Source organism: Podarcis vaucheri, assembly GCF_965113315.1.
Source record: "Podarcis vaucheri genome assembly, chromosome: 6".
Classification (NCBI taxonomy): domain Eukaryota; kingdom Metazoa; phylum Chordata; class Lepidosauria; order Squamata; family Lacertidae; genus Podarcis; species Podarcis vaucheri.
The window spans coordinates 77,282,693-77,307,669 of NC_138764.1; the positions used below are offsets into that span (position 1 = coordinate 77,282,693).

General features: G+C 45.2%; 1 protein-coding gene across 1 annotated transcript in view; it reads right to left on the reverse strand.

Moving 5' to 3' along the window:
• Positions 1-5,563: 5,563 nt before the first annotated feature.
• The window catches only part of SNTA1 (syntrophin alpha 1), a 59,104-nt gene continuing 39,690 nt past the window's right edge, over positions 5,564-24,977 (reverse strand). Inside the window, exons 3-8 of the mRNA XM_082226202.1 lie at positions 16,385-16,580; positions 15,362-15,569; positions 12,129-12,259; positions 9,376-9,572; positions 8,210-8,397; positions 5,564-6,662 (exon numbers count right to left, since the gene is read on the reverse strand). Of these exons, the coding sequence (XP_082082328.1) occupies positions 6,570-6,662; positions 8,210-8,397; positions 9,376-9,572; positions 12,129-12,259; positions 15,362-15,569; positions 16,385-16,580 (1,013 nt within the window). The 3' untranslated portion in view covers positions 5,564-6,569. The remainder of the gene's footprint in view (positions 6,663-8,209; positions 8,398-9,375; positions 9,573-12,128; positions 12,260-15,361; positions 15,570-16,384; positions 16,581-24,977) is intronic.

A 24,977-nucleotide genomic window follows, 5' to 3' on the forward strand; every position in this document is an offset into this window, starting at 1 on the left:
TTTGCAGGTTTTCTATTTATTCATGAATTTGTTGTTTTATCTTCTGTTATGCATTGTCCTGGACACGTTTTGAGGAAACCCAGCCAGATGGGCGGCGTGTAAATAATAAATTCTTATTCTTATTATCAAGGCAGTCCATCAACAATAATATGCACAGATCTCTCTGGCTGGATCAAGGTGACTGGGCATGATCAAAGCTAAGTCCATTTATTCGGATGAAGTCTTACCTCAGCTTAACTCTTTCCCATTGAAAATAATGGGACTTGAAGCATTTGGTTTCGGCTGAATTGTTTCAGTGACTGCATTCCAGCTGTGTGTCAGACCAGTGGCCCCCAAATGGGAATGTGCCTCTCCATACCTATCAGCAGGCATTCAGTCATGTTTACTGAGGTCTAGCTAGATGCATCAGCTGTATACACTTGCTGTGACCACAGGGACCTGTGCACAGAACCATGCTGCTGTGTGTAGGTCGCCCTTGAAAACTCCGATGAATGTTAGGTCAACCAGTTCTAAACAACCTCTCTCTCTCTCCCCCCCCCCGCCTATATTCTCTGAAGTGGAATTGTCACCCTTTGGAGTAAAATGAAAGCTTGCTGTGGATTGGGAGTGATTCTTTCTTTTATTGAAATCAGCTTTAAATGATAATAGCAGCGGGGCAGTAACAGGAAGCTAAATTACTATAATAATATTTTTCCTAGAACAGACATGCTTTTGATCAGAGGAAAAACACGCCATCTGTTTCTGAATTACTTTGTTGTATTGATTTAACAGTTAGTAAGTTTGGGGTTGTTGGGTGGCGGGATTTTTTTTTTGCCAATCCATATTAGCCAGGCTTTCTGGGAATGTGACATGTGCGTGTGGTAAATCATAGGACCGCTCTTAATCTTGAAATAAGATTGATGCCGTGGCTAGTAATGAAGGTGAGCTGAACCAATCTTCTGGCCCAGTTGTTCTCCCTCAAACGGGATCCTGTTTTCACCCTCCTCATTCCCCCCCCCAAGAAATGACTCTGATTCCTCTAGAAACATGAACATCCACGTCACGGCTAATGTAAAACTGGAACCACTGGGGGAGATGGTTCTAAAGTGAAATGGTGAGCACTTTTCAAATAATAAAACTTATGTTTTACTCGACATCCTAGAAGCTGATATTTCTCTACAGTGACGGTATTTCTTACTATACTTGTGTCCTGCCTTGGAATTCAAGCCAGCATGTAGAAGGTTTCCACGATGGTAGTCAACTAATTTTACCTAGAGCAGCTTCATTGAAATAAATGAACATGACTAAGTTAGGTCCATTCATTTCAATAGGTCAACTCTGGAGTAAAACTTAGTTGAATAGCACCCTTAGTCTCCCAGCCAGGCAATGACCAGACCTAAATCTTAACTTCAGCAATGTTGCTTCATCGTGGGCCTTCATACCCATAGCCCTTGCTCCCTGGGTAGTGTACACTTTGTAATTAATAATAGTAACAGCACCCCAAGAGCATGACTAATAATCTAGAATAATGGGAGCTGTAGTACAACATCATTTGGAGGACCACATGTCCCCCAAACCTAACCTATGGGTTACTGTTGAAATCACCCATGGCTCAGCCACACTTCTGCTTGTGCCATGCCTAGAAAGTGTGGATCTGAGCAGTTCTTCACTTGTCCCATGCTGTCTAGGCACGAGTCTGAGTGGTTTTGCCTTTGCCCTGCTGCTTTCCCCTGGAAAACCCACTCTTTAGAGCTAAATTGGAACAAATGGAAACCCAATTGCCATTTGTTCCAATTCAGCGATAAACTGTGGGTTTTCCTGGAAGGAAGCGGCGGGGTGATTGGAGGGGTGGATTGGGCCATCTTCTCTTGCAGATTGGTGTAGACATTACAGAAAACTCTTCCAGGTCAATATCAGGCCATCTGTCTGAAAGTCGTGCTGAGAATGCTTCCATCCATGCGCACACTTTGCAGATGCACTCACTGACTGCGCAGTGCCGCACATTCTGATTTACACACCGGCCTGATAGTTGTTGTTTTTTTAACACAGCCACACACACTTTTGAAGAAGAAAAACGACAAATGCTCTCGGTTCTTCTTGTTGTTACTACTCTTAACATTGTTTTTGTGAGAGGCTTGTGCAATCAGCACCATCTAATAGTTTTTCAGAGTATAGAAATGGCATTACCATGACAACCGCTAACCAGCAATTGCGTCAGCCAAGGGGAAAGAGAATACATTTGCTGCAGAATCAATTTATTACTGTTGCTCAAGAGTGCCATTCTTTATATATTTAGAATACCTGGCACTTGGGATGAGATTGTATCTGAGCTAATGGTTTGCATACGTAAAAAACGAACATTTCTCCCCAGATAATGGGAGCCTTTGTCTTCCTAATGAGTCGTGACTCTCTCCCTCTCTTCTCCAATGATGACTGAGAGCATGGATACAAACACAGGGGCCTACCTGTATGGCACGACTACTTACAACTACGTAGCATTGCTTTTCTATTGACCTTTTAGCTTTTATATATAAACACAGAGGAGCAGTGGTCCAGGATGACAAGAGGTTTGAAGACCTGCTATCGTTTCTGCAGCAGGATCCCGAACTCCAGGGCCCTAGAACCACCCAGTCAGCATGAAAGGGGAGCTTTTCAGCCACTGAGAAGTCTTCATACCCTTTGGGCTGATTGGAGCCAATCAGAGTGAAAGGTAAGCCAGCCACTCAGGATTGGCTCCTGGGGTTCTTGTTTAATCTTAGAAGAGGATGTGACGGGGGGGGGCATGTCTGTCACGAGGGGACCCTGGACATCTGAATTTGCCACCACACTACTGTATACACAAGCCACAACAGAAAAGGCTTGCCGGTTCCACATCCAGTTCTGCATTAAGTCTTCCCAAGGGGAAACTGACAATAGGAATGGCTTGAATTTTTGCATTAAGTTCAAGTCTTAATTCCACACTTAACTCCTGTTCTTTGGAATGAAGGGCAGAGATGTTGCCTTGAATATATATATATATATAGAGAGAGAGAGAGAGAGAGAGAGTAGGCCATGTATTGGGAGTCTTAATTCGTAACTGAGATTTGTATCCACAACCAGAGTTTGCAGTCTGGCACTTCAGTGCAAAGTCATAAGGCTGGAGTAATTTTAATGCAGAACCAACCGCTTTCTCTTGTAGGCATTCTTCAGTTATACAGGTGTACAGTGGTACCTTGGGTTAAGTACTTAATTCGTTCCGGAGGTCCGTTCTTAACCTGAAACTGTTCTTAACCTGAAGCACCACTTTAGATAATGGGGCCTCCCGCTGCCACCGCGCCGCCGGAGCACAATTTCTGTTCTCATTAAAGTTCTTAACCCGAGGTACTATTTCTGGGTTAGCGGAGTCTGTAACCTGAAGCGTCTGTAACCTGAAGCATATGTAACCCGAGGTACCACTGTATGCTGCATTGAAAGAAAAGTGTGGGGTTTGTCAAAATCCTGCACTAAAGTAACCCAAATGCAGTAAAAGTTTAATTCTGCAAACCTATACAAATTACCCCACTTTTCTTTTTTTCCAGATTTGGTCCGTGCTTGACATTGTTTCTCCTAGAGAAGAGCAAGAACCTAGCAGACACCCAAACCTTAAGGTTAATACTACGGTGGCAGGTACCCAGCCTAGGCATCTGCTGTGAGGAGACTGGTAGCAAGGGGTGCTTCCTCTCACCATTTCTCGGATCATTTGTGAAGAAGGTCTTGCTCCGTTCAGGTGGGTGAGTAAACGACCAATGATGGCACACTAGGCAGCAGGCAAAAGTACAAATCAAAATTAATAGGAGAGACCAGCCAACTCGCAGCCCCCTGCCTTGAGCATCAAAGGAAGCACTGCCATTCTGGAAAGGACTCATCAACCTCTGAAGTTGTCATCTTCTCCCTGACAGGTTTCTGCAGTCCCCTTATGAGAGAAATCTGGGGTCAGGCATGGAAACAGCTGGACCACTTGATGCCAGGCAAAAGACAGATTAAGGCAATGCCTGTGATTTAAGGATCTCAGGCTGCTTGTTCTTACCACACACACACACACACACACACACACACACACACACACACACACACACACACTTCACCAAGATGTTCTTTCCAGGGAACACACCGATGCATGTATCTCTTCCGCAAAATATTTATGCACACACACGGCAAGACTGCACAAGTAATCTCTATTATCCCGTCAGCTGAAGTTGCTGTCATAGCTGCAATATGATATAATCTAATCATTGTTTATTTAGCCACAATAATCCATTTGTTGCAGTGTTGTTTGGGCTCTGGTGAATGTTAATATTATGCGGGAAGTTTAATAGTAGGAACTGTGGGCATGTAAATCGCATTGTTGAATGCAGAAAACCCCAGACACAATCCCTGGTGCCATTTCCCATTCAAAGGATTTCAGGCAGAAGAGCTGGGGGGGGGGGAAATGAAATCTGAGAGCCCAACTAAATAAAACAAACAATCCAGCACAGAATCTCCTTTAAAAACAAAGGTGCAGTTCCAGGGGCAATTGGATTGAGATTAAAGCCCTAGTGCTTGTTTTGGCTAGCTAAGGTCTTCTGCTGCGTCCACTCAGCCTGCTAGTTGCCTGTTTTGGAGCTGTGTGAAGTGGCTTTTCCCTGGGTGTACGGCTCTTCTACATGAGATGATATTCTGGACCAATCAAAACTTCCCCTCGAATGGAGGGTGGCGGCTGAAGTACTTCATGCTTCATGTGTGAGCGCTTGGAGGGGCCTAGCCAGGGCACTAGGGCAAAAAACCCCATCTGCTTTCAAATTGTGAGTGGGTTTGTGTCAACCCTACTTTCTTCTGAACCTGGTGAAAAGTCGTTTGAACTTGCATTCTGGATTCCTCAAGGCAGCATTTATTTGAGAATTCTTATTTGATGCCCTTCTGCTACAATAAATGTCCTCTCTCTTGCTTAGGTTTTGCGGTGAGCAAATTCTCCCTGCTCACCTAATAGGAGAAGCTGGCTGGCGTTCCCTGAAATGCTTTTTGAGTGTTCTGCATTATGATGTGGACTGTTTCAAGATGAGCAAGGCCACGTAGCAGCAAGGCAGTCGCTGGCACTAGCACCTTCTTGTCCCTCCCGCTGTTCCCTTCAGCAGAAACGAACACCTCTGAAATGTCTGTATGCGTGCAAGAAGCATAGGTTGCGTTAAGAGTCATGTAAGTGGCAAGCATCACAGCTTGTTTTGGAATGATACGTGTCAGGTATGTGTCATGCTGTGTTGGGGAGGTATACCAATTACTGAATTCCCATATCCCGCCCCCCCCCCCCCGCAAAAAGTTTTTAAGAAATGAATTAAGAGCAGATAAGATGAGCAAAGAGCGAAAGTAATGTAGGCAGTTTTACTGGAGCCAAACATTCCTGAACAACAGGACTCTGATTAGTTGATAATAGTCATGTATATAGGAAGCAGCCAGAAAGCTATGCCAATTAAAATTAAACTGAGATGAGAAAGCCACTGTTGTGTCAAAAATTGGTAAATTTCAGGCTTGGCGGGCAACGCCAAATGTTGTTTTCAACTCAGATAGGGAAACAAACTCTGCTTTAGTCATCTTTAGTAATCTGTATTTATTTTCGCAAAAGGAAAACAAAATAATAAAGATAATTCCATGCATGATTTTGCAGCTCATAAAACTAATTGCTTCCCCCGCTCAAGAGCACCTCCGGTTAAAACATATGTCCGACAAACAAAAATCGAGGTGTCAAGAGTTAGCAAACCAAACCAATAAAGAATAAAAATCATCTTCCTGGTCTTTTTCAACTCGAGCATCTCTTTTAAAATTATGGCTTCTGTAACTTTTCCCCAAAGTTTGGATAAATCGGCAAATACATGTAGCCATATTTCAGCTTATGCCGGCTGCATGTCAGACAATGGCTTAAGTGTCTCTCCCCCCCCCCCCCGATTATATGTGTTACAGGTAATGAAGAGATCTGGCTTAATCTACCACATTTTAAACTCAACCTCTATGCATGTTTACTCTGGAGTAAGTCCCACTGCATTGAATAGGTCTTACTCCCACGCAGATGTGCACAGCATTGCAGTCTTGAGTGTAAAATGGTCATGACAAACGCAGAGCAAACAACACTGTAAGCATCCCTTTATGGTTCATAAACTGAGCTATATAAATATAAAACCTTGATACAAACATTTTTTTAATATATATATATATATAAAATATCATCTTCAAGGCACTAATGTGATGGCAGAACTGGGTTGGTATGACATCTTCAGCAGTCTCATATTTTCCAAGCTTGTGGTGGTTTTTCTTTCTTTCTTTTTCTAGGAACATCATGTGCTGATGGGCAACTTTACAGGAGCATTTTTATTGCATGGGCTGTCCATCCTGGGACTTGCATGCCAAGGCAGTTGCCTGTCCGTGAGTTTCCATCAGTTGTCCGGGAAGTCTACTGGCTTCCTTTGGCTTTGGATGCATGACAACCTTTGTCCTTGTTCCAGTCTGTAATGGCGTTCTTAAAAATGTGCTTTGGCCATGAAGGCATAGCCGTAGTGCATAGATCACATGGAGTCTTGCCTCTCTCCAGATTCTGCCCTGTGTCCCTATGCCAGCAACCCCAGCCGGGTCACTTTGGCAGAGAGGAATGAGTGGATGATGAAGACAATGGTTTTGGGGCAGGAATGAAGATCTAGTTGCTGCAATGAAGGAAGAACATGGACAGTAATGAGGGGCTGGTTCAGAGCATTTCACCATTCTGCATTCCCTAGAAAATCTGATTCTACGTTACAGCTGGCTGTGCAACAAAGAAGCAATGACTTCAGAATGTAGAAGAACTGGGCAAGTACATTAACCATCCATTGCAGAACCCTTCAGATAAAAAGTGGCTGCACCTAGTGTTACAGACCATAAGCTGATATGGTCTCTTCTCCATCGCAGGAGACAGAAACTCAGGATAGATCAGGGATCACAGTGGATGCCTCATCCAAACACTGGGTTGTGGTCAATTAAGTTTTTTGAATTATGTGTGATTCTTGCCCATGCTGGTCTTCTCTAAGACTCTGCATACTGTGCAAAATTTCCTTAAGAGGATAAAAACCCTAAACTCTAACTCTGTACTTGTGATATATTATGCAAATTAAGTTGTTTGCATATACTTCCTCGCTTTGCAAAATTTATTCCACTGCCTTGTTTTTTGTTTATTTTTACCAAAACTGAAATAGCAGAAACTGCCACGTCGTAGCACTTTCCTGCCCCAAAAGCAAGACCAAACAAACCCATGCCTGACAATTCTCTGCTTAGTACAAACATACCACTTCCAAAACCCAAGCATACACACAGGGCATGCTGCCACCCTGGGCTGTCACTCTGACCCTCAGCAGCCTTCTGAAAGGCCTAGTAGGGCCATGGGCTTTGCCCATTTGAGTTTAAAATGATGGGTTCAAAGTCCAGGACAGCACATACCCCTTTCAGGGCCTGTAAATTACATTCAAGCAAAGCCCTATTTGCTCTCCTAAGATGGCAAGCCCTGTTTACCACTGCGTTGAGTCTGGACTGTAGCTCAATGGTAGAACATCTGCCTTACATATAGAAGGTCTAAGGTTCAATCCTTGACCTCTCCAGGAGAGGTTGGGAGATACCCAACTGAAACCTTGAAGAAAGCGCTGCCAGTCAGTGTGGACAATACTAAGAGAGATGGACCCATGTTCTGACTCAATACAAGGCAGCCTCTTCTGAATCTAAAGCAGGGCTAGGGAACTTGGGGCCTTCCAGATGTTGGACTCCTAACTCCCATCAGCCCAAGCCAACATAAGCAAAGGCCATGAATAATGAGAGTTGTGGTCTGGCAACATCTGGAGAGATAAGGTTCCCCATCTCTGCTCTAAAGCAACATGACCCTGCTCTATTCCTCTGAGCCATGCTCTTCTGCCATGTTGCCCCTACTTAAGACTTGTGCCACAGAGACAACCTCTGTGAGCCATTCCTGTCACTTCTTTCCCTGAATTCTAAATGCTCATTCTAAAGCCTCAGTTCCCCCCGTGAGATTCTGCAATGTGCAAACAATGGCAATGATTAGTATAAACAGTTTCCCATCAGCCGCTGTCTGGGCAACCCTTATCCAGCTCCAGAAAATACCCCAAGGACACAATACAGCGGGTTCTGCTTCCTACATATTACATCTCACTTGCTTCCCTGAAAACTCATTGGAAGAGCACAGAACAGAAAGGCAAGAAAGGGAACTCACAATCTCTCCTTCTGAGCTGCCAAAGTCCAAGTAAAGCATCTTGGCCCCGTCGTCTGAGGACATCTGTAGCCTCTCAAAAGGCTGCTGCAGCAGAATGACTTTGGTGAGGCCTGGCTCCAGGGTGGAGATGGTGAAACCCTTCTCAATGTGAATGGACAACGTGCAGTCTCTCCCGTTCCATGTGCATGCTGGGGACGGGAGGTGGAGAAAGAGAAAAGCCTGAATTGAACTTGGCATTGAACTTTCCTTTCTAGAGAATGGACTGATGCTGAGACACAGAAACCTACTGCAGGTTCTTGCTGGCTATAGGTAAAAAAGGTAAAGGACCCCTGGACGATCAAGTCCAATCAAAGGAGACTATGGGATTGCGGTGCTCATCTCACTTTCAGGCCAAGGGAGCTGGCATTTGTCCACACACAGCTTTCTGGGTCATGTGGCCAGCATGACTAAACCACTTCTGGTGCAACAGAACACTGACGGAAACCAGAGCACATGAAAATGCTGTTTACCTTCCCACCGCGGTGGTACCTATTTATCTACTTGCACTGGTATGCTTTCAAACTGCCAGGTTGGCAGGAGCTGGGAGCTCAGCCCATCTCAGGGATTTGAACCACCGACCTGATCAACAAGCCCAAGAGGCTCTGTGGTTTAGACAACAGCACCACCCGCATCCCTTGCTGGCTATAATCATTTGGGAGTAGCATATAGAGAGACCAGAAAGTGCCCCCCCCAGCTCTTCATAATCATGGCAAAGATCTGTCATCTAAGCTACTCTCCCGTTATTCAAGGGTAAATAAACTATCCAGCAGATAGTTCACATATGGTGAGCTTAGAAGTGGCAGTAATGCTGGGATAACTGAAGAAGCGTGCATGCACACAAAAGCGCATACCAATAACTAACTTAGTTGGTCTCTAAGGTGCTACTGGAAGGAATTTTTTTATTTTGCTGGGATAAAAGTCTCCTATCCTAACCCAGTTTACCCAGTCATGCCTTGGGGTGCTGGACTAAAGAGTAGGTTCTCTCCAAAGAACCCCTGGTTCTAGGTCAGTCTACAATGCTGGACTGGCAAGTTGGAGAACCCCCCAAGCAAATGGGGCCATGGACTCATTCCCGTTCCTCGGAAAGCCTCAAGTCCCCATGTGCGAAGCTCCACCTGCTTCCTGACCTGTCGACACTTCCTGGACACACTCAGCAGCGTTGTGGCAACCATCTACCAGCATCCTTGTCCACGTGGCCAGGTCCCGGTGTGTCTCCACGCTAAACAGGTGCGTCTCTACGCCTTTCTTGGTTCCGGTCCGCAAAGCAAACGAGAGCTCTGAGTCGTAGAGGAGAGAACCCTTGGATGGGCCAGAATGCACAAGCCTGTAGGGATTGGGTCAGAAAGGGCCTTTCAGCATAACAAACTCTTTCCATGGTCAGATTACCAGTTAGCCAATACTGCAGCCTGGGGCTAGGCTAATGCACGGCGAGCAATCGAGTGTGCATTTTATGAGACGCAGCAGAAGTCTAAATATACCAAGAGGTTGTGTGGTAGCTTGAAGTCCAATACATTTTATTGTCCCAAAGGTTAATGCAAAGGTGGGAAACCCATCAGCCTCCAGGTGTTGTTAGACTACAACTCCCATCATCTCTGACCTTAGTTATGGTGTCTGGCGCTGGTGGGAGCTGAAGTCAGTGCCAATTAGCTGAGTGGTGGTAACTCCAAGCTTGGCTGGACACTTCAAAGGAAAAACTGGCAACTTGACTTTCTAGTGAGATCAGGGGATTTGTCAGATGGGTGGACCCCTCCTAGGTGTCAAAATGGACCAGGATCTGCATCCCCACCCTTGCATTAAAGGCACAGGACAAAGCTTCATCCCATACTGAGTCTGAAAACGCAAATCCAGATTTCCCCATAGGAATTCTTGCATGCATGTTTGCTTTCAAGCTGCTGCACTATAACCTGGGGTGCTTGGTCAACGCCTGCATTACCTGCGACTGTATACTGTCAATATCCTGTCAACCCACGGACTTGTGCTGGATTACAGGGCTGCTTCACATATGGCACTTTTTAAAGATACGCATGCAAGAGGTTCTTGTGTGCGCATCTTGAAGGCAAGTGCGATTGGCCCTCTATTAAATGTACACTCGGGGGTAAAGCCTCACTTTTATTTTGGTTTCTTGTTCTGTCACTAGAACAGTTGTGTGACATAATGGCCACTAGAGGTCACCTGAATAACATCTGTAACTCAGCTGCACCATCAACTGCCCAGAAACACCATCCATGGAGCAAAGTATATTTTCTGAAACCCATCCCTCTCCCTCTCTCTCCCTCTCTCCCTCCACCCCCTCTTACACTTACACACACACACACACACACAGGCCTATCAAAAAAAGGCAAAATCCTTTCTTTAATATATTTCTGTTGACTGGTAATTTGTATTTCAGACCCTAAACACAAGGGGGCAGCAGAACCATAGAAATGCTTCAAACAGAAGGGACACCCCATCTCCAGTTTCTTAAACTTCGTTTTTTTAAATCGAACCTTTCCATGAGTGATGGCTGCATATTATTTTTGGTATACAAAGGCATACAAACGATTCTTCAGATGGAACCACAGGGTAGGACAGAGCCCAGACCCTTCTCCCTGAGTAAGATCACTCATATATTCTTCACTTTGCCTAACATACATAAACTCAGATTAGAGAGTGCTACTAAGCAAGAGTAAGGAAACTTTCTGACAAGGAAAGAGGACTTGACAGAGGGAGTCAGTCCACAAACGGCAAAGGGAGATAAACCAAGAGTCAGTCGCCAGGCACCAGGATCACTACACTTTTTAGCTGTATCACACCTTGGTTTGTTCCATTTCCCCGACATTTCCCTAACTGTTGATTTCCGCACTACATTTGAGTTTGTCGTATGACGCAAAAGCCATCAAGAAAACGAATGGAATGTAGCACATGTTTACTGCTCATTTCTGCGTTATTTGATTAAAGGGGGGGGGACTGAAGCCCCCTTAACTTGGGATATCACGGGGGTAATCGGGGGGTTGGTATTCATTTGGTTTTGTTTCCATTCCGTAGCCTGTGTTTTCTAGATTGCATTTTTATGTTGCAAACCGCCCTGAGATGAAGGGTGGTACACAAATTAATAATAGCACTAATAAATAAGTAAAGTGACAATTTTTGGGGTGGTATATTAGCATACAGTTCCTTCCTGCTGCTTTCATGAGGGAATCTATGGGGGAACAGAAGCACACGTGTGCGGAAATGGGTGAAATTTAGCATGGTAATATTGGTGGAAAAGCCACAGTTCCATTAACCCAACAGGTACTGCAGCATGGGCGGAACATTAGAAAACAGGACAGAAGCACAAGCATTATCAGCAGGAAAACTAACACAATTTTGCCCTGGTCCGAATGCACCCCTAAAATGTTTGAAGTGCTCGCCTACTGTTTTGGTCTACCATCAGCACCAGACAGCATGGTCAATGCTCAGGGATGAGGAGAACAACAGGTTGGGGAAGGGATGGTATGCGACAACTTGGGAAGGAAAGGACAACCCCCTAAATGGAGATGTTTTCAAAACGTTGGAATTAGTACAGCCTTTATATGACTGCTTGCTCCTGAATCCATCCATAAGAAAGGGGAAGGGACCACTCTTTTGACCATCATAACTGAGTGAAGAGAAGATTGTTTACTGCATCCAAGCTCTCTCTTCACTGGGGAGCTCTATTGGTAGCGACAGAGTCCAAGCAGTGACAGAGAGAGGACCAGAGACTACGCAAGAGAAAGAGGGGCATCGAGTTAAAGAGGAAGACATCCCTGGAGCCAGGACTAACCCAGCTACTCAGAAAGAAGCTTTTACAAACTCCAACAAATCGAGTTCGGAACAGGAAAGCAGAGCAGCATGCGTGTTCCAAAACTGCGGCTTGCATTACCTGGTGGCAATGAGAGGGAAACTGTGTGTTGGCTTATTCAGGGCCTCTCTGCTTTGCGGAAGGCTGCTATAGAAGAGAAGTTCCTTCTCAGTGAGGAGGGCCAGGATATTCTTCGTCCCATCACCGGGGAGCTGAGAACAAAGTAACAGTCACAGAAGCACAGAACAGACAGAAACGCTCAAATTGTCACAGCTAACAGGGGAAGAAGAAACACTATAAGCAGGGTAGATATGTTGTTCTTGGGCATATCTTAATTATGGAGCCAGTGCAGAGAAGGCCCTGTTCTGTACAGTAGCTGATTTATAACACTTGATGGGCAGATGGAGTCCAGAGCAAAGACGACACCCTAAGAACTTGACTGGGTGTGTGTAGGAACAGTTTTGTCCAAGACATGCTAGGCTTACAGGGCAAGGGTGAGGAACCTCTGGCCCTCTAATATTTTTGGCCCCAACTCCCCATCAGCCTCAGCCAGCATGGCTAGTGGTCAGGCCTGGTGTAGTGTAAAAACATCTGGAAGGCTACAGGTTCCTCATCCATAATATAGGGCTTTATAAGAAAGATGGGTGGCCTTATCTGCTTCTGGTCTGTGCACGTTTGCATGTTTTGACCCATAATTCTATTCTGTTTCTGCATTAATCTGTGAATTGCTAGCAAAATCGGTATGTGAATGCCTCTTTCGAATCATTTAAGCTGCTGAGAACTGCATCACAAAATCCAGAGAAGGATGAAATATTGTGGGTAGCCAAGTTCCAATGTGCACATGAGTCCAAGAGGGGCAGAGGACATTTTTCATCAAGATTCATGACATTTACATTCCGTGAGCATCCCTATAGACACATGGACAACCACATCCTTCAATCACACCTGGAAGCTATCAAGCAGACACTGTAACTATAGACAACACAGTTGTCTATAGTCTTCCAGTGATGTAACCCTCAAATGGAGATGGTTATATGAATATTGTATGTATACATTCTAGTCAGATTCAGACATTTCCACAGTGGCATATGAACCACTTCTCCATGAGTTCTTCCTTTCCCAGGTAACAGATGTATGCTGAAACCATACATGCAGGGCAAGTCCTGTAGTTCCCTCCTTGAAGGTGGAGCAAGAAATGATCGCATAACGAAGAGCCATATAGTTGACCCAACTCAGGTGGTTTCAATTTACAGACCTTATTGGAAGAAGTCATGGGAAGCAGTACCTGTGATGTTGTGGTAATATGTGTGGCAGACTCTAACACCTGGGGAGGAGGATAAAATTCAATTTCAGGAGAAAAGCGTTGGGGAAATGTGCCGGATAACAAGGACATCGGGCGAAACCACATAACCTCTGCACAAACACATTAAAACTAAAGTTCAATGAACAACCAACGTGGAACTTCTCTGCAAACCTTGTACAAACAAATCAAGATGGATGCTCAAGAAACAGGTCATCTGGAAGCAAGCTCAGAGCCACGCTAAGGCAGAGAGGCAAGAGTTGCTCTCCCTTTTGAGAAACGTAAAAGCCAGCTGTTATCCAAACCAAAGCATTCCTGGACCAATGTGCATGTTTATAAAAATGCGTAAGATCGAAGGAGACAGGAGTTTCCGCCTAAATATAAATCAGCTGCGACTTACAAAGGCCAGGTGCTCAGTTGGAGCTCGAGAGAAGAGCAGCATTAAGGATCCAGCGGTGGGTGTAGTGGATTACCGTTCAGGGTTTTGATGAAGATGAGATCCTACTCTGCTGCGAACCGAGTGGGCTCGACTTGGGCGGCTAACGCAGCTCATGCAGATGCCAAGTTGGCCATAGGAAGCTTTTGTTACCTAACCATCTACTTGCCATGCAACAGCCACAGTCACAAATGGGTGCCATGTGACCAGGCTGTTAAGTGGCTGTCTGAATCCATTCAGCCACTCGTCCAGCTTGATGAGATGAGAACCCTTAAGGCACTTCTTGGTGCACTGAAAAGTGACAGAAATACTAATCATAGCAGGAAAATTATTATTAGGAAAAGCCACCTACTGATCACTAATCTCCTCTTACACATGTGGAGCAAACAAACAACTGTAAAGTAAGCCGCATGGTCTGGAGAAGGTCGGGTGTTTTTGTTTAGCACCGGGAACTACTTCAAAAACAAAAGCATGAGAGGGGGCCACTACTGATTGGTACAGGACAGGTGTCAATCAGCAGTCCATGGATTTGCTTGCCATTCTTATGACAGATTATTGTTCGGGGAACGTAATCCTCAGACACAAATAAGAGAAGCTTTTCTGAGGTGGGGAGGGGACTCTTGATGTATGGATTTAGGAAGGACAAAAAGATAATGTTATAATGAATCTCAGCTTCTTTTCATTCATTTCCTTTATTTAATTTCCCCATTTTAAGAAGAGTTCTTGTTCATTGTGAATTTTCAGTATAATATGGGCTCTTTCCAGGGAGATGGGAGGCTAGGTGTCTTATACGGAGTCAGAAACCAAACCTAGAGGCATTGCAGGAGATATTGGGCGCTCAGCCACCTATAGGCATCTAGTTCTCATTGATCAGGCAAGAGGCCTGAAGAGGGCTCAAATGTTCATGTGACCAAATACAATGAATTCTGCAGGATCCCAAAGCAGCCCTGGTAACTACCGTATTTTTTGCTCTAAAAAGTAAGGGGAAATGTGTGTGTGTCTTATGGAGTGAGTGCAGGCTGCGCAGCTATCCCAGAAGCCAGAACAGCTAGAAGGATTGCTGCTTTCACTGTGCAGTGATGCCTCTTGCTGTTCTGGCTTCTGAGATTCTGAATATTTTTTTTCTTGTTTTCCTCCTCCCAAAACTAGGTGCATCTTGTAGTCTGGTGCATCTTATAGAGTGAAAAATATGGTAATCCTATGGTCACTTAACTGGGTGTAAATTCCACTGAATTCAGTGGGGCTTACATCTGAGTAGATATGTATAGGATTGCCCTGTAGGTCAATAAAAATTACTTTTCCACAGATGTTTTATTAGGAATCCATTTGCACAAGTGGAATAAAATAAGAAAGAGAGCAGCTTTGGACAAGTCTCCCTACTTCAAACATTATACACCTCAAACTAGGGAGAGTGTGCAGACTAAGAACATGCACACACCGGCATAATTTGAGATAAGATTTGTTGGCCAAGGACTGCCTCGGGATTGTGTTGCCTTCCTCAAGTTGTGTTTGGTAGCTACAGACATTTATATATATCCCCATGAGCAGTGAAGTTCAAACCAAGAAGATCACCATTACCTGTTCGGTCAGCCAACCAACGTGCTTGATGTCTCTACTTCCTGCAACACTGATTCCAGACTGTGAGGTCCTCAGCTCCTCTTTGACTCTTGGCAGCAGGGCACTGATGTTGCTGTGGATGGCATTGAACCAGGCCTGGGCAGACACCTCATCTTTTGCTCGAAGGAACAAGGGGATCCGTCCATCTGCTGAGCACACTTCCAGGTATCTGCATGAAGAATCTCCCTTAACTTGAGAATGAAACCCTTCTGGCAGCCCAGACACAAACTGTTACATGCAGTTTTGCCCAATATACATTTTTGCAAACAGTGCCCCCTATTTCAGTGCATTGCAAAATTCAGAGAAGTACGAATTCTGAACGATGAATGCATTTTGGTGCCGATATTGTTTTGAGAGGTGCAAATTTAGTGGGTTTACAAAACCTTCAATGTGGACTGAAGCAAAGTTCTGCCCTATCCCTAGTTCCAAAGCCTTCAAGGGGATTGTTCTTGTCTACATGGGCTTGCAGTTTCAGGTGTATCTGCGATCAGGACTGGGTGCTCTGCCCTGTCTCTTGGTAGGTGGGGTGGAGTTGACCGGATTTGGCATGCTATGGCTTCCAAGTCTACTAATGCCCTTGCTTTAGAGACAGTGGTTCTTACCTGTGGTCCTACTGAAAGCCATGGCCTTCTTTAGGTCTCATCTTTAGCCCAAAACATTTGCAATGCAGGGTGAACTCACAATATTATATTGATGTAATCCCACTCATTTGACACAGTTAATAGGATAGATCCAGCTCATTCTGAGCATTCAAAGCACTTTAAAATACATCTCAGCAATGCAGAGGGGTACAAAGTTAAGCATTCAAAGGAAAAAAGGCTGCGGACACAAGCTTTCAGAAAAGCGTTCTGTACATTTTATTCCATTTTCCTGCAACCACACAGATCAGTCAAGATTACATGCCAAAGTGCAACTCTGATGTACAAATGCCTCTACAGGTGGCATAACACCACTGAGAAAAAGTCAAGGGAATTGCGGCATTACCTGTTTTCTGGATCGCTAGGGAGACATTTCCGTGATATGTAGCACATTTTTAAGGGGATGTTCTTGCCTTCCTTGAGGTCTCGTAGGGAGAGAGCAGGCGAAGCTTGCTTCTGAAAGGCTGGCGAAGAGTCCCAGCTTACAGTTGCACCAGATGAGGAATTTTTAAAATAGGGAGAGATCTCCTTCATGTATTTTACTGGAAAAGAGAAAACCAACACACAGAATGTTCAGGTGTACAATTCCAGGTACTTCTGCAACAGGTTGCTTCCATTCCTGCCACTCTCCAGTGATCTATAGTCCGGGCACCAACCAAAGCAGATTTCACAGGTGCTTCCCAAAACACCCTGTGCGCCTGCCGTCAGCAAGGTTTCTTAAGTGAAGGATTCTTCATGAGCTTTTCTTTTGGGAGCTGGAAATCTGAATGTTTTCCTTATCCAGAGTCATTCTTGAACATGAACAGAATTTGCTCTCCTTTTAAACCACCCTATAATTATAGGCTGTGCAAGGTGAGAATGTCTTTAAAGCAGGTAAGAGCACAAAGAACTCTGCACCTTTTCTATTTGTGGTGTACCGTTGTATTGCTAGATCATCTGCAAGGGTACTTAGCACAGAAGAGAAATCAAAATTAAAAGTAATTTCTCACCAATTTCAGGGTGGGTTAAAACAACCACAGCTTCATTTCTTGTCAAGATGAAAAAACTAGACAGTAATTAGAAAAAAGAAAATATCCATGCAGATAAGCTTGACATTGAGATTTTTTTAATCCATCCCTAGTGAGACCCATTTGTTTGCAATTTCTAAACACTTTTAAAAGGCAGCCCGAATGTCTAACACAATGCAGGGCAGAGTTTGAAGTGGCATCTTGAGCACACACGGCAAGCAAAGATGTCATTGTTCCAAGATGTGCATCAGAAAAGCTTGCAAGTGAACCTGTACCTACACAGCGAAGCTTTTACAGCTCTGCGATGGCATGGTAAATATAGACTGAGTTTCTAGCTACAGACATGGTGAGTCAATCACGCAGTGGTTTTATCACATGCCAAACAAACAAACAAGCCAAAAATTCTGCACAGATCCACTCAGCCCATATTCTCAAAATGCCAGAGTGATTATGCAAATACGCCAGATGGCAACTAAACCCAAGCCCCTTTCACTTCATGCCAAAATCAATACTTCTAGAACCTGATTGTGTTCCATGTTGCTGCCTTAAAGTCTACTGGAAACATTTTTCATTATATATATATATATATATATATATATATATATATATATCACCCCAGTGTTCCCTATTCTAGTTGGTGGTATACCCATAAGAACACACAGCTTTCCTATTCAGCACACCGAATGCATAAGTGATTTTTTTCAAGATCTTGCCTGCCTCAGATAAGCAGCATACTTGTGCACCAGTATTTATTTCACAAAATTTATATACCACTTCACCATTAAAAAAAAGAACAAGATACCTCAAAGCAGTTCACAAAAATAATAAAAGAAGGAAATTTTCAGGAAAAAAAGCAGTTAAAAACAACTATTTAAAACATTCAAAAATCATCAAAATAAATGCTAAGCTAAAAAACACACTAAAACACAGGTCAACAGACTACAGTGGTACCTCGGGTTAAATACTTAATTCGTTCTGGAGGTCCGTTCTTAACCTGAAACTGTTCTTAACCTAAAGCACCACTTTACCTAATGGGGCCTCCTGCTGCTGCCGCACCACTGGAGCACGATTTCTGTTCTCATCCTGAAGCAAAGTTCTTAACCCGAGGTACTATTTCTGGGTTAGTGGAGTCTGTAACCTGAATTGTATGTAACCACTGTATGTGTCTGGATAAGCTTGCCTAAGCAAAAATGTTTTTTAGCAGGGGCCAAAAAGAGTACAGTGAAGGCACCCACTTAATGCCAACAGGCAGTGAATTCCAAAGTGTGGGTGTTGCCACACCAAAACACCGATTTATCACAAATGCAGAACAAGTATTATGTGGCGCTTGTAATGGTGCCAGTTCCTGCAGATCGAAGCGGCTGAGTGGGCACATATGGAGTAAGGCGATCTCATAAGTAAATTGGTCCCAAGCCGTAAGGGGCCTTATATACCAATATTAACACCCTGAACTTGGCCCAGCAGCAAATCGACAACCAGTGCTGATCTTTGAGCAGAGGTGTTATATACTGACAGGTTCTCACTCCTGTCAGCAATCGTCCCGCAGCTTCCGGGGTCAAGAGCAAGGGAAGCCTCACATAGAGCGCATTGCAGTAACTGCGCACATCCTCTATGTATTGTGATATGCCAGACAATTCCTATCTCTTCAGTGCACCGTTTGTGTGCTCTATGTGCAGTGGCTGTCTAGCCTGCTCTTCCTGGTTGTGAGACAGGAAAACCCCCGGAGGAACGGACGTAGGATCCTATTTCAATGGCAACTATTTAAAACAGAGTAAGTGCCGCAGTGGATCCTTAAGTTTGGACCTCAAAGCCGAGTCCGCAGTTCTCAGCCTATCGCTTTGCAATCAGCACAACTGCTATTTAAAGCGATGAGGGGCACCGCGAAGAAACAAGGGCAGTTGGGGCAGATATCTGACAGTGCGCTAAATAGATTACTTTTTACACTTGTTCCCAATACGTCGTATAAATGTTCCCGCCTGTGCAAGCTGTTCTCCGACCGCCAGCCAACACGCAGTTCAAAGGCACCGGGATGCCAGCCAAGATTGCTCCAAGTGCGGTCTAGTGGGAGCCTCTGTCACTGCAGTGGATCAGCTCATATAAAGGAGAGGGAAATAGCTCGTGTACGCAGAGCAACACACTTCTGTTTGTATTAACTGGAAGTGGGGCAACGCACAGCAGAAACTGGGTACTGCAGGGGAAACTGCAAGTGTAGGATCTGTGGGGAGGAAAGACGTGACACAGCGGGGCTGGAAGAGTGGCAGATCATGTGAGATTTGCTCTGATATAATTCACGGTGTGGCCTAACCCAGCCTATAATCCCTTCTCTGCCTCAGGCAGTGGAGACTGCTCCATTAGAAGAAGAGAATTTTGGATTTGATATCCCGCTTTATCACTACCCGAAGGAGTCTCAATGCGGCTAACATTCTCCTTTCCCTTCCTCCCCCACAAGAAACACTCTGTGAGGTGAGTGGGGCTGAGAGACTTCAGAGAAGTGTGACTGGCCCAAGGTCACCCAGCAGCTGCATGTGGAGGAGCGGAGACGCGAACCCGGTTCCCCAGATTACGAGTCCACCACTCTTAACCACTACACCACACTGGCTCTCCACACTGACCGCCCCCCCCAACCTCAGCCCCCCCTCAACCTGTCCCCACTTGCCTGCCTTTTGCAACCAGTCCGGGGAGTGGCACTGCCTGTCGCCTTCCCCTTCCTCCATCTCAGTGCTGCATTTGAAGAACTCAGGAGGACAGGGAACAAATGTTGGTTCCCCCGTCATTGGCTATGGCTCAGCCTATCATGTCGGGCTCCCTGCCTTCCACCCCACCATTTCCAAGGGACATCAGCCACCAGGGCACTAACAATGTCCCACCTTACAAGTGCTGGAGAGGCAGCCATGCTGGTTGAATCTGTTGCAACAGAGTCAAGAGTCTTGTGGCATCTTAAAGGCTAACAAATTTTATTATGGTGTAAACCAGGCTTCCTCAAACTCAGCCCTCCAGATGTTTTGAGACTACAGTTTCCATCATCCCTGGCCACTGGTCCTGCTAGCTAGGGATCATGGGAGTTGTAGCCCAAAAACATCTGGAGGGCTGAGTTTGAGGAAGCCTGGTGTAAACCAATGAAGTGGACAGTAGCCTGTGGAATAAATAATAAAACTTGTTAGCCTGTGAATTTATTATTATTATTATTAGGCTATCAAGATAATGGGTTGCATTCAACTAAATTCTACTTAGAGCAGACCCTTTAAAATTAATGAGCTCAAGTTAGTCATGTTCATTTACTGCAATGGGTGTACCTTGAGTAGGGCTAGCATAAACAACCACCCATTAGATGAAAAGCTGTTTTGAAACATTCAAAAGGTGCTATATAAATGATAGGATCATAGTGGTTAAATAGAACTATGGCTTGCCTCTGCAGCCCTGGATTTTTAAATGAGCACAACCAGCAGTCATAAGCCCAAAAAGTACCTTAGATAATTGAAAAATACTTGATCCAAATCCATCAAGGAACATGGAGGTGTGAAATCTGTTATTTACACACTGATCTTTTTAATCACTTTTGAGTCTTAAGGTGGTGGCCATTACATTAATGGCTCAAGAGACCTCTGTTTCTTTTAATACTGCATGCATTAGACTGCACAGATGGCAGCTATTGTGCTGGACACCCAAAGCGAGATGTGCTCAATTTTGCATGTTCCTGTGTTTTATATTTCCCAAACCTGTGCATTCAGCACTTAATGGAGTCTTTTTTGCCACTGGCTTTTTTTTTTAATGAACCAAACTGGGAAGTGCATTAAAAAACCCCTCCAAAACTCTTAGTCCAATGCCCAATTGTGCAATTTTAAGAATGGAATCAATTGTATATATTGGTTACTAAAGCAGCAACCAAGATTCAGTCAGCCTGCCCGGAGCCTGAAATTTTTGTAGTGGCACACAAACAATTCTGGAGCATCTCTCTGTAGCAAAGGGCTGCTTTAACCAAAGAACATTGTCCCTTTTTGAAGTGGTGCAGCCTTGGCCAATGACTCAGGCTTTCCTCAGATTAACCCCAAATGTTTCCATGTGTCGCTCTTTCCTTTGGAGTTGTGCAACTTCTGTATTGACTGTGCCAGCCCCATTCAATGTGCTTATGGTTTAGGCTGCTGACTGTACAACAGCCAACGCTGTGGTCTGCACATTTCTCCCCTGCAAATACTAGTATGGCCTTTTTCAGCATACATGCTGAAGACATTTATTAGGGGGAGTGCTGTGGGGGTAAGGCATCTGTTTTCCAGAGACCCCCACCTAAAATCCAAGAAAACCCACTTCAAGTCAGTGTTGACAGTACTGTGTCTAGATGGACCATGGTTTGAATCATTATAAGACAGCTTCCACTGTTATCTACTCCTGCCTCAGGAAATTGTACCCTTTCAGTTATGTTCACACTAACAACTGTGCTGAAGCCTGACGACCTGGTGTGCCTTCTGCCTCTACCGAAACAGCCAAGGAAGCAAAGAGGGCTACAAAATGGTGGTGTCTGTTCTTCAAAAACTGAGTCTGGAACCCAATGCATCTTGAGGCGTTTGTGATTCCTTATATACAATCTCTACTGGGTGATGTGCTTAATATGGAATTGCTTCTACAGTTCACCATCAAGTACTGCTCTAGTTGTATTCAGGGCTTTTTCTCAGCCAAAACTCGCTGGAACTCAGTTCTGGCGCCTCTCAGGTGGGCGCCATTGCCATTCTAAGAGAATGTGATGATTTCCGGCACCTCTTTTTCTAGAAAAATAGCACTGGTTATATTAATCACGTTCCTTGAGAAAAGTAAAACTAAGGATGGTCAAGATGTGCCAATTAGGTCAGAAATATCTGAGGATACATTCATTTGAAGCCCTTTGGCAACCAGCACTGTGATCCAAATCTGTCTTCTCTTACCAGGAAAGCGTCTGGGCTGGGCATGTGGCAGAAGGGGCAGCTGATCTAGGGAAAGAAGGGATGGGGACCTGGTGGCCTTCCAGATGGTGTCTGACTATGACTCCCATTAGTCCCAGCCAGCAGGGCCAGAGATTATGCAAGCGCATCTGGAGAGCCACAAGTCCCCCATCTCTGAGTTAAGGCAATGCTCTGAAGGACGGCTTCTTCAGGCAACAGCGGAGGATTTGCCAACTCCTCTGTAAATTGCAAGGCTGAATTCCTTTCGCTTCTAAGTGTACAAACTTCTCCTGGGGAAAAGCAGCAGCAAACAATCACCCAAAGCCTTGGCCTGTGTCCCTGTGTTCCTAAAGCAGCCGCTTTAGTCAAACGCTCTCATGTTCAGAAGCACCTTGCCAATTGTTCCTCTCCCTCTCTCAAGCTGCGTCAACCATCTATGACACACACGGGAGGATCACACTCTAGACCGTGGCAGGTATTGTTTACCATCTCTTTTTAAAGCAGCAACATCTCTCTGTGTGTGTGCATCAATATACCAACTGTTTCTCTTTTAAACCCTTTTAAATAGATATATTTTTTATATTTGAAAACGCATCCCTGGCCTTTTTCACCCCACAAGCTCAAGGCAGCTTACAAAACACTGTCTCATAGTAAAATGATGATGGCCAAGTGTGGAAGGAAAGTAGCAGCCCAAGAAAAGGAACAAGGGAGAGGTTTTGTTTATTTAGCCCTGCTGGGCTAAATCTGACAGGTGGGTGGGGCTACCCACCCATCAAAACACCAAAGGTCACTCGAAGCCTCGATTTTTGGAACGTCAAAGCCCAGCGTGGGCTATTTAAAAGCCCTTTTGCAAACAGCCCTGTACAGCTCTTTAAACCTTTGGTTTTCAGAGGTTCAAAAGGCAGATCCGGCTGTTTGTAAGCCCTTTTTCAAACAGGTCTGCACTGCTCTCTGATCCTCTGAAAAAAAAAAAGTGGGGCAGTTTGCAAAAGGGCTTTCAAATAGCTGCACACTATACTAGAACTGTGTGTTCCTGTTCTCAGCAGGGGAACTGGTGTCCACAGCTAAACTGAGCAGGATTCAACTTCTGCTCATTAGCTGATGAGCAGGGTTAAATCCTGCTGCTTTGGCTGCATCTGCCAGTTCCCCTGCTGGGAAGAGGCATGCATAGTCATAGCATAACAAACCACCAACCACCCAAAAAGTCTGCTGCCTCTTCTCTCCAGGTAGCCACAAAGATCAGGCCCAGAGGAAGAGGGAAAGTGAACAGGGCAAGGGTGATACAGGTGTGAATAATAGTCTTGCCGAAAGTCTGGAAGTGGAACTGCCTGGAGGCTGCACAGTTCTGAAGGCCAGAGCACACAGGTATACAGCTGGCAAGAAGCAAACACATGCCAGCTAATAAGCTTGTGCCTGTAAGCTTGTAAGACTTGTGCCTGTAAGCACAGGGTTCACACTAGTGTGCACTTGCCATGTGCACTAGCCCAACTCATAGCCGCGGACATGCCTTAGACCTGGTGTTCACCTCTATGGATGTTGATGATGTAACACTAAGTAAAAGCGAAACTAAAGAAGTGCCATGGTCAGATCACTTCCTGGTGCAACTGGACTTCTCCACGACCCTTCCCCTCTGCAGGGAGGTGGGACCGATTTGGATGGTCCACCCCCACCACTTAATGGATCCAAATGGTTTCCAGAGAGTGGTAAAGGTAAAGGGACCCCTGACCGTTAGGTCCAGTCACAGACGACTCTGGGGTTGCGGTGCTCATCTTACTTTACTGGCCAAGGGAGCCAGCGTACAGCTTCCGGGTCATGTGGCCAGCATGACTAAGCTGCTTCTGGTGAACCAGAGAGTGGTAGGGGATGCTTTATCCCATGTTGATGGCCTTTCAGCTGATTCCTTGGTGGCCCGGTTAACCAGGGCTACTGACTGTTTGGCTCCGAAGTGCCCTCTTCGATTGCATGGACCCCAGACAGTCCCGTGGTTTTCCACAGATCTGAGGGCAATGAAACAATCGCTGAGACAGCTAGAGCGCCGGTGGCGGATAACTCATTCTGAAGCTGACTGGACACGGGTTAGAGCTCAATGTTGAGCCTACCAAGTGGCGACAGTGACGACGAAGAATGTAAATGTGCCCCTGAAGGACCAGGTGCACAGCCTGGGAGTCATTTTGGACTCACAGCTGTCCATGGAGGAGCAGGTCAATTCTGTGTCCAGGGCAGCTGTTTACCAGCACCATCTGGTACACAGGCTGAGACCCTATCTGCCCACAGACTGTCTCGCCAGAGTGGTGTATGCTCTAGTTATCTCTATGTGCTCTATGTGGGCTACCTTTGATGGTGACCCATAAATTACAACTAATCCAGGATGTGGCAGCTACACTGGGAGTGGCCTCTGAGACCACATAACACCAGTCTTGAAAGATGTACATTGGCTACCAGTACGTTTCTGAGCACAATTTAAAGTGTTGGTGCTGACCTTTAAAGCCCTAAACGACCTTGGTCCAGCATACCTGAAGGAGCGTCTCCACCCCCATCGTTCAGCCCAGACACTGGTTCCTTCACTGCAAGAAGCAAAGCTACAGGTAACCAGGCAGAGGGCCTTCTCAGTAGTGGCACCCGCCCTGTGGAACACCCTCCCATCAGATGTCAAAGAGAAAAACAACTACCAGACTTAGAAGACATCTGAAGGCAGCCCTGTTTAGGGAAGCTTTTAATGTTTAACAGACCACTGTATTTTAATATTTTGTTGGAAGCCGCCCAGAGTGGCTGGGGAAACCCAGCCAGATGGGTGGGGTATAAATAATAATAATTATTATTCTTATTATTACTATTACTAAGCATGCGTCTTAAAACATCGGGATGTTTGCCAGGGGGGTTATCTTAATGTGCTTCAAGCTCATTTGCTCTGCAGTGAAACTCTGCTGAGTACCTGCCCCGCTCCTGCCCGCATTCCTTTGCTACCGGTGTATTTCATCTTTTGTCAGCCTTAAACCTGAGCAGCAATTACTGGCCACGTCCA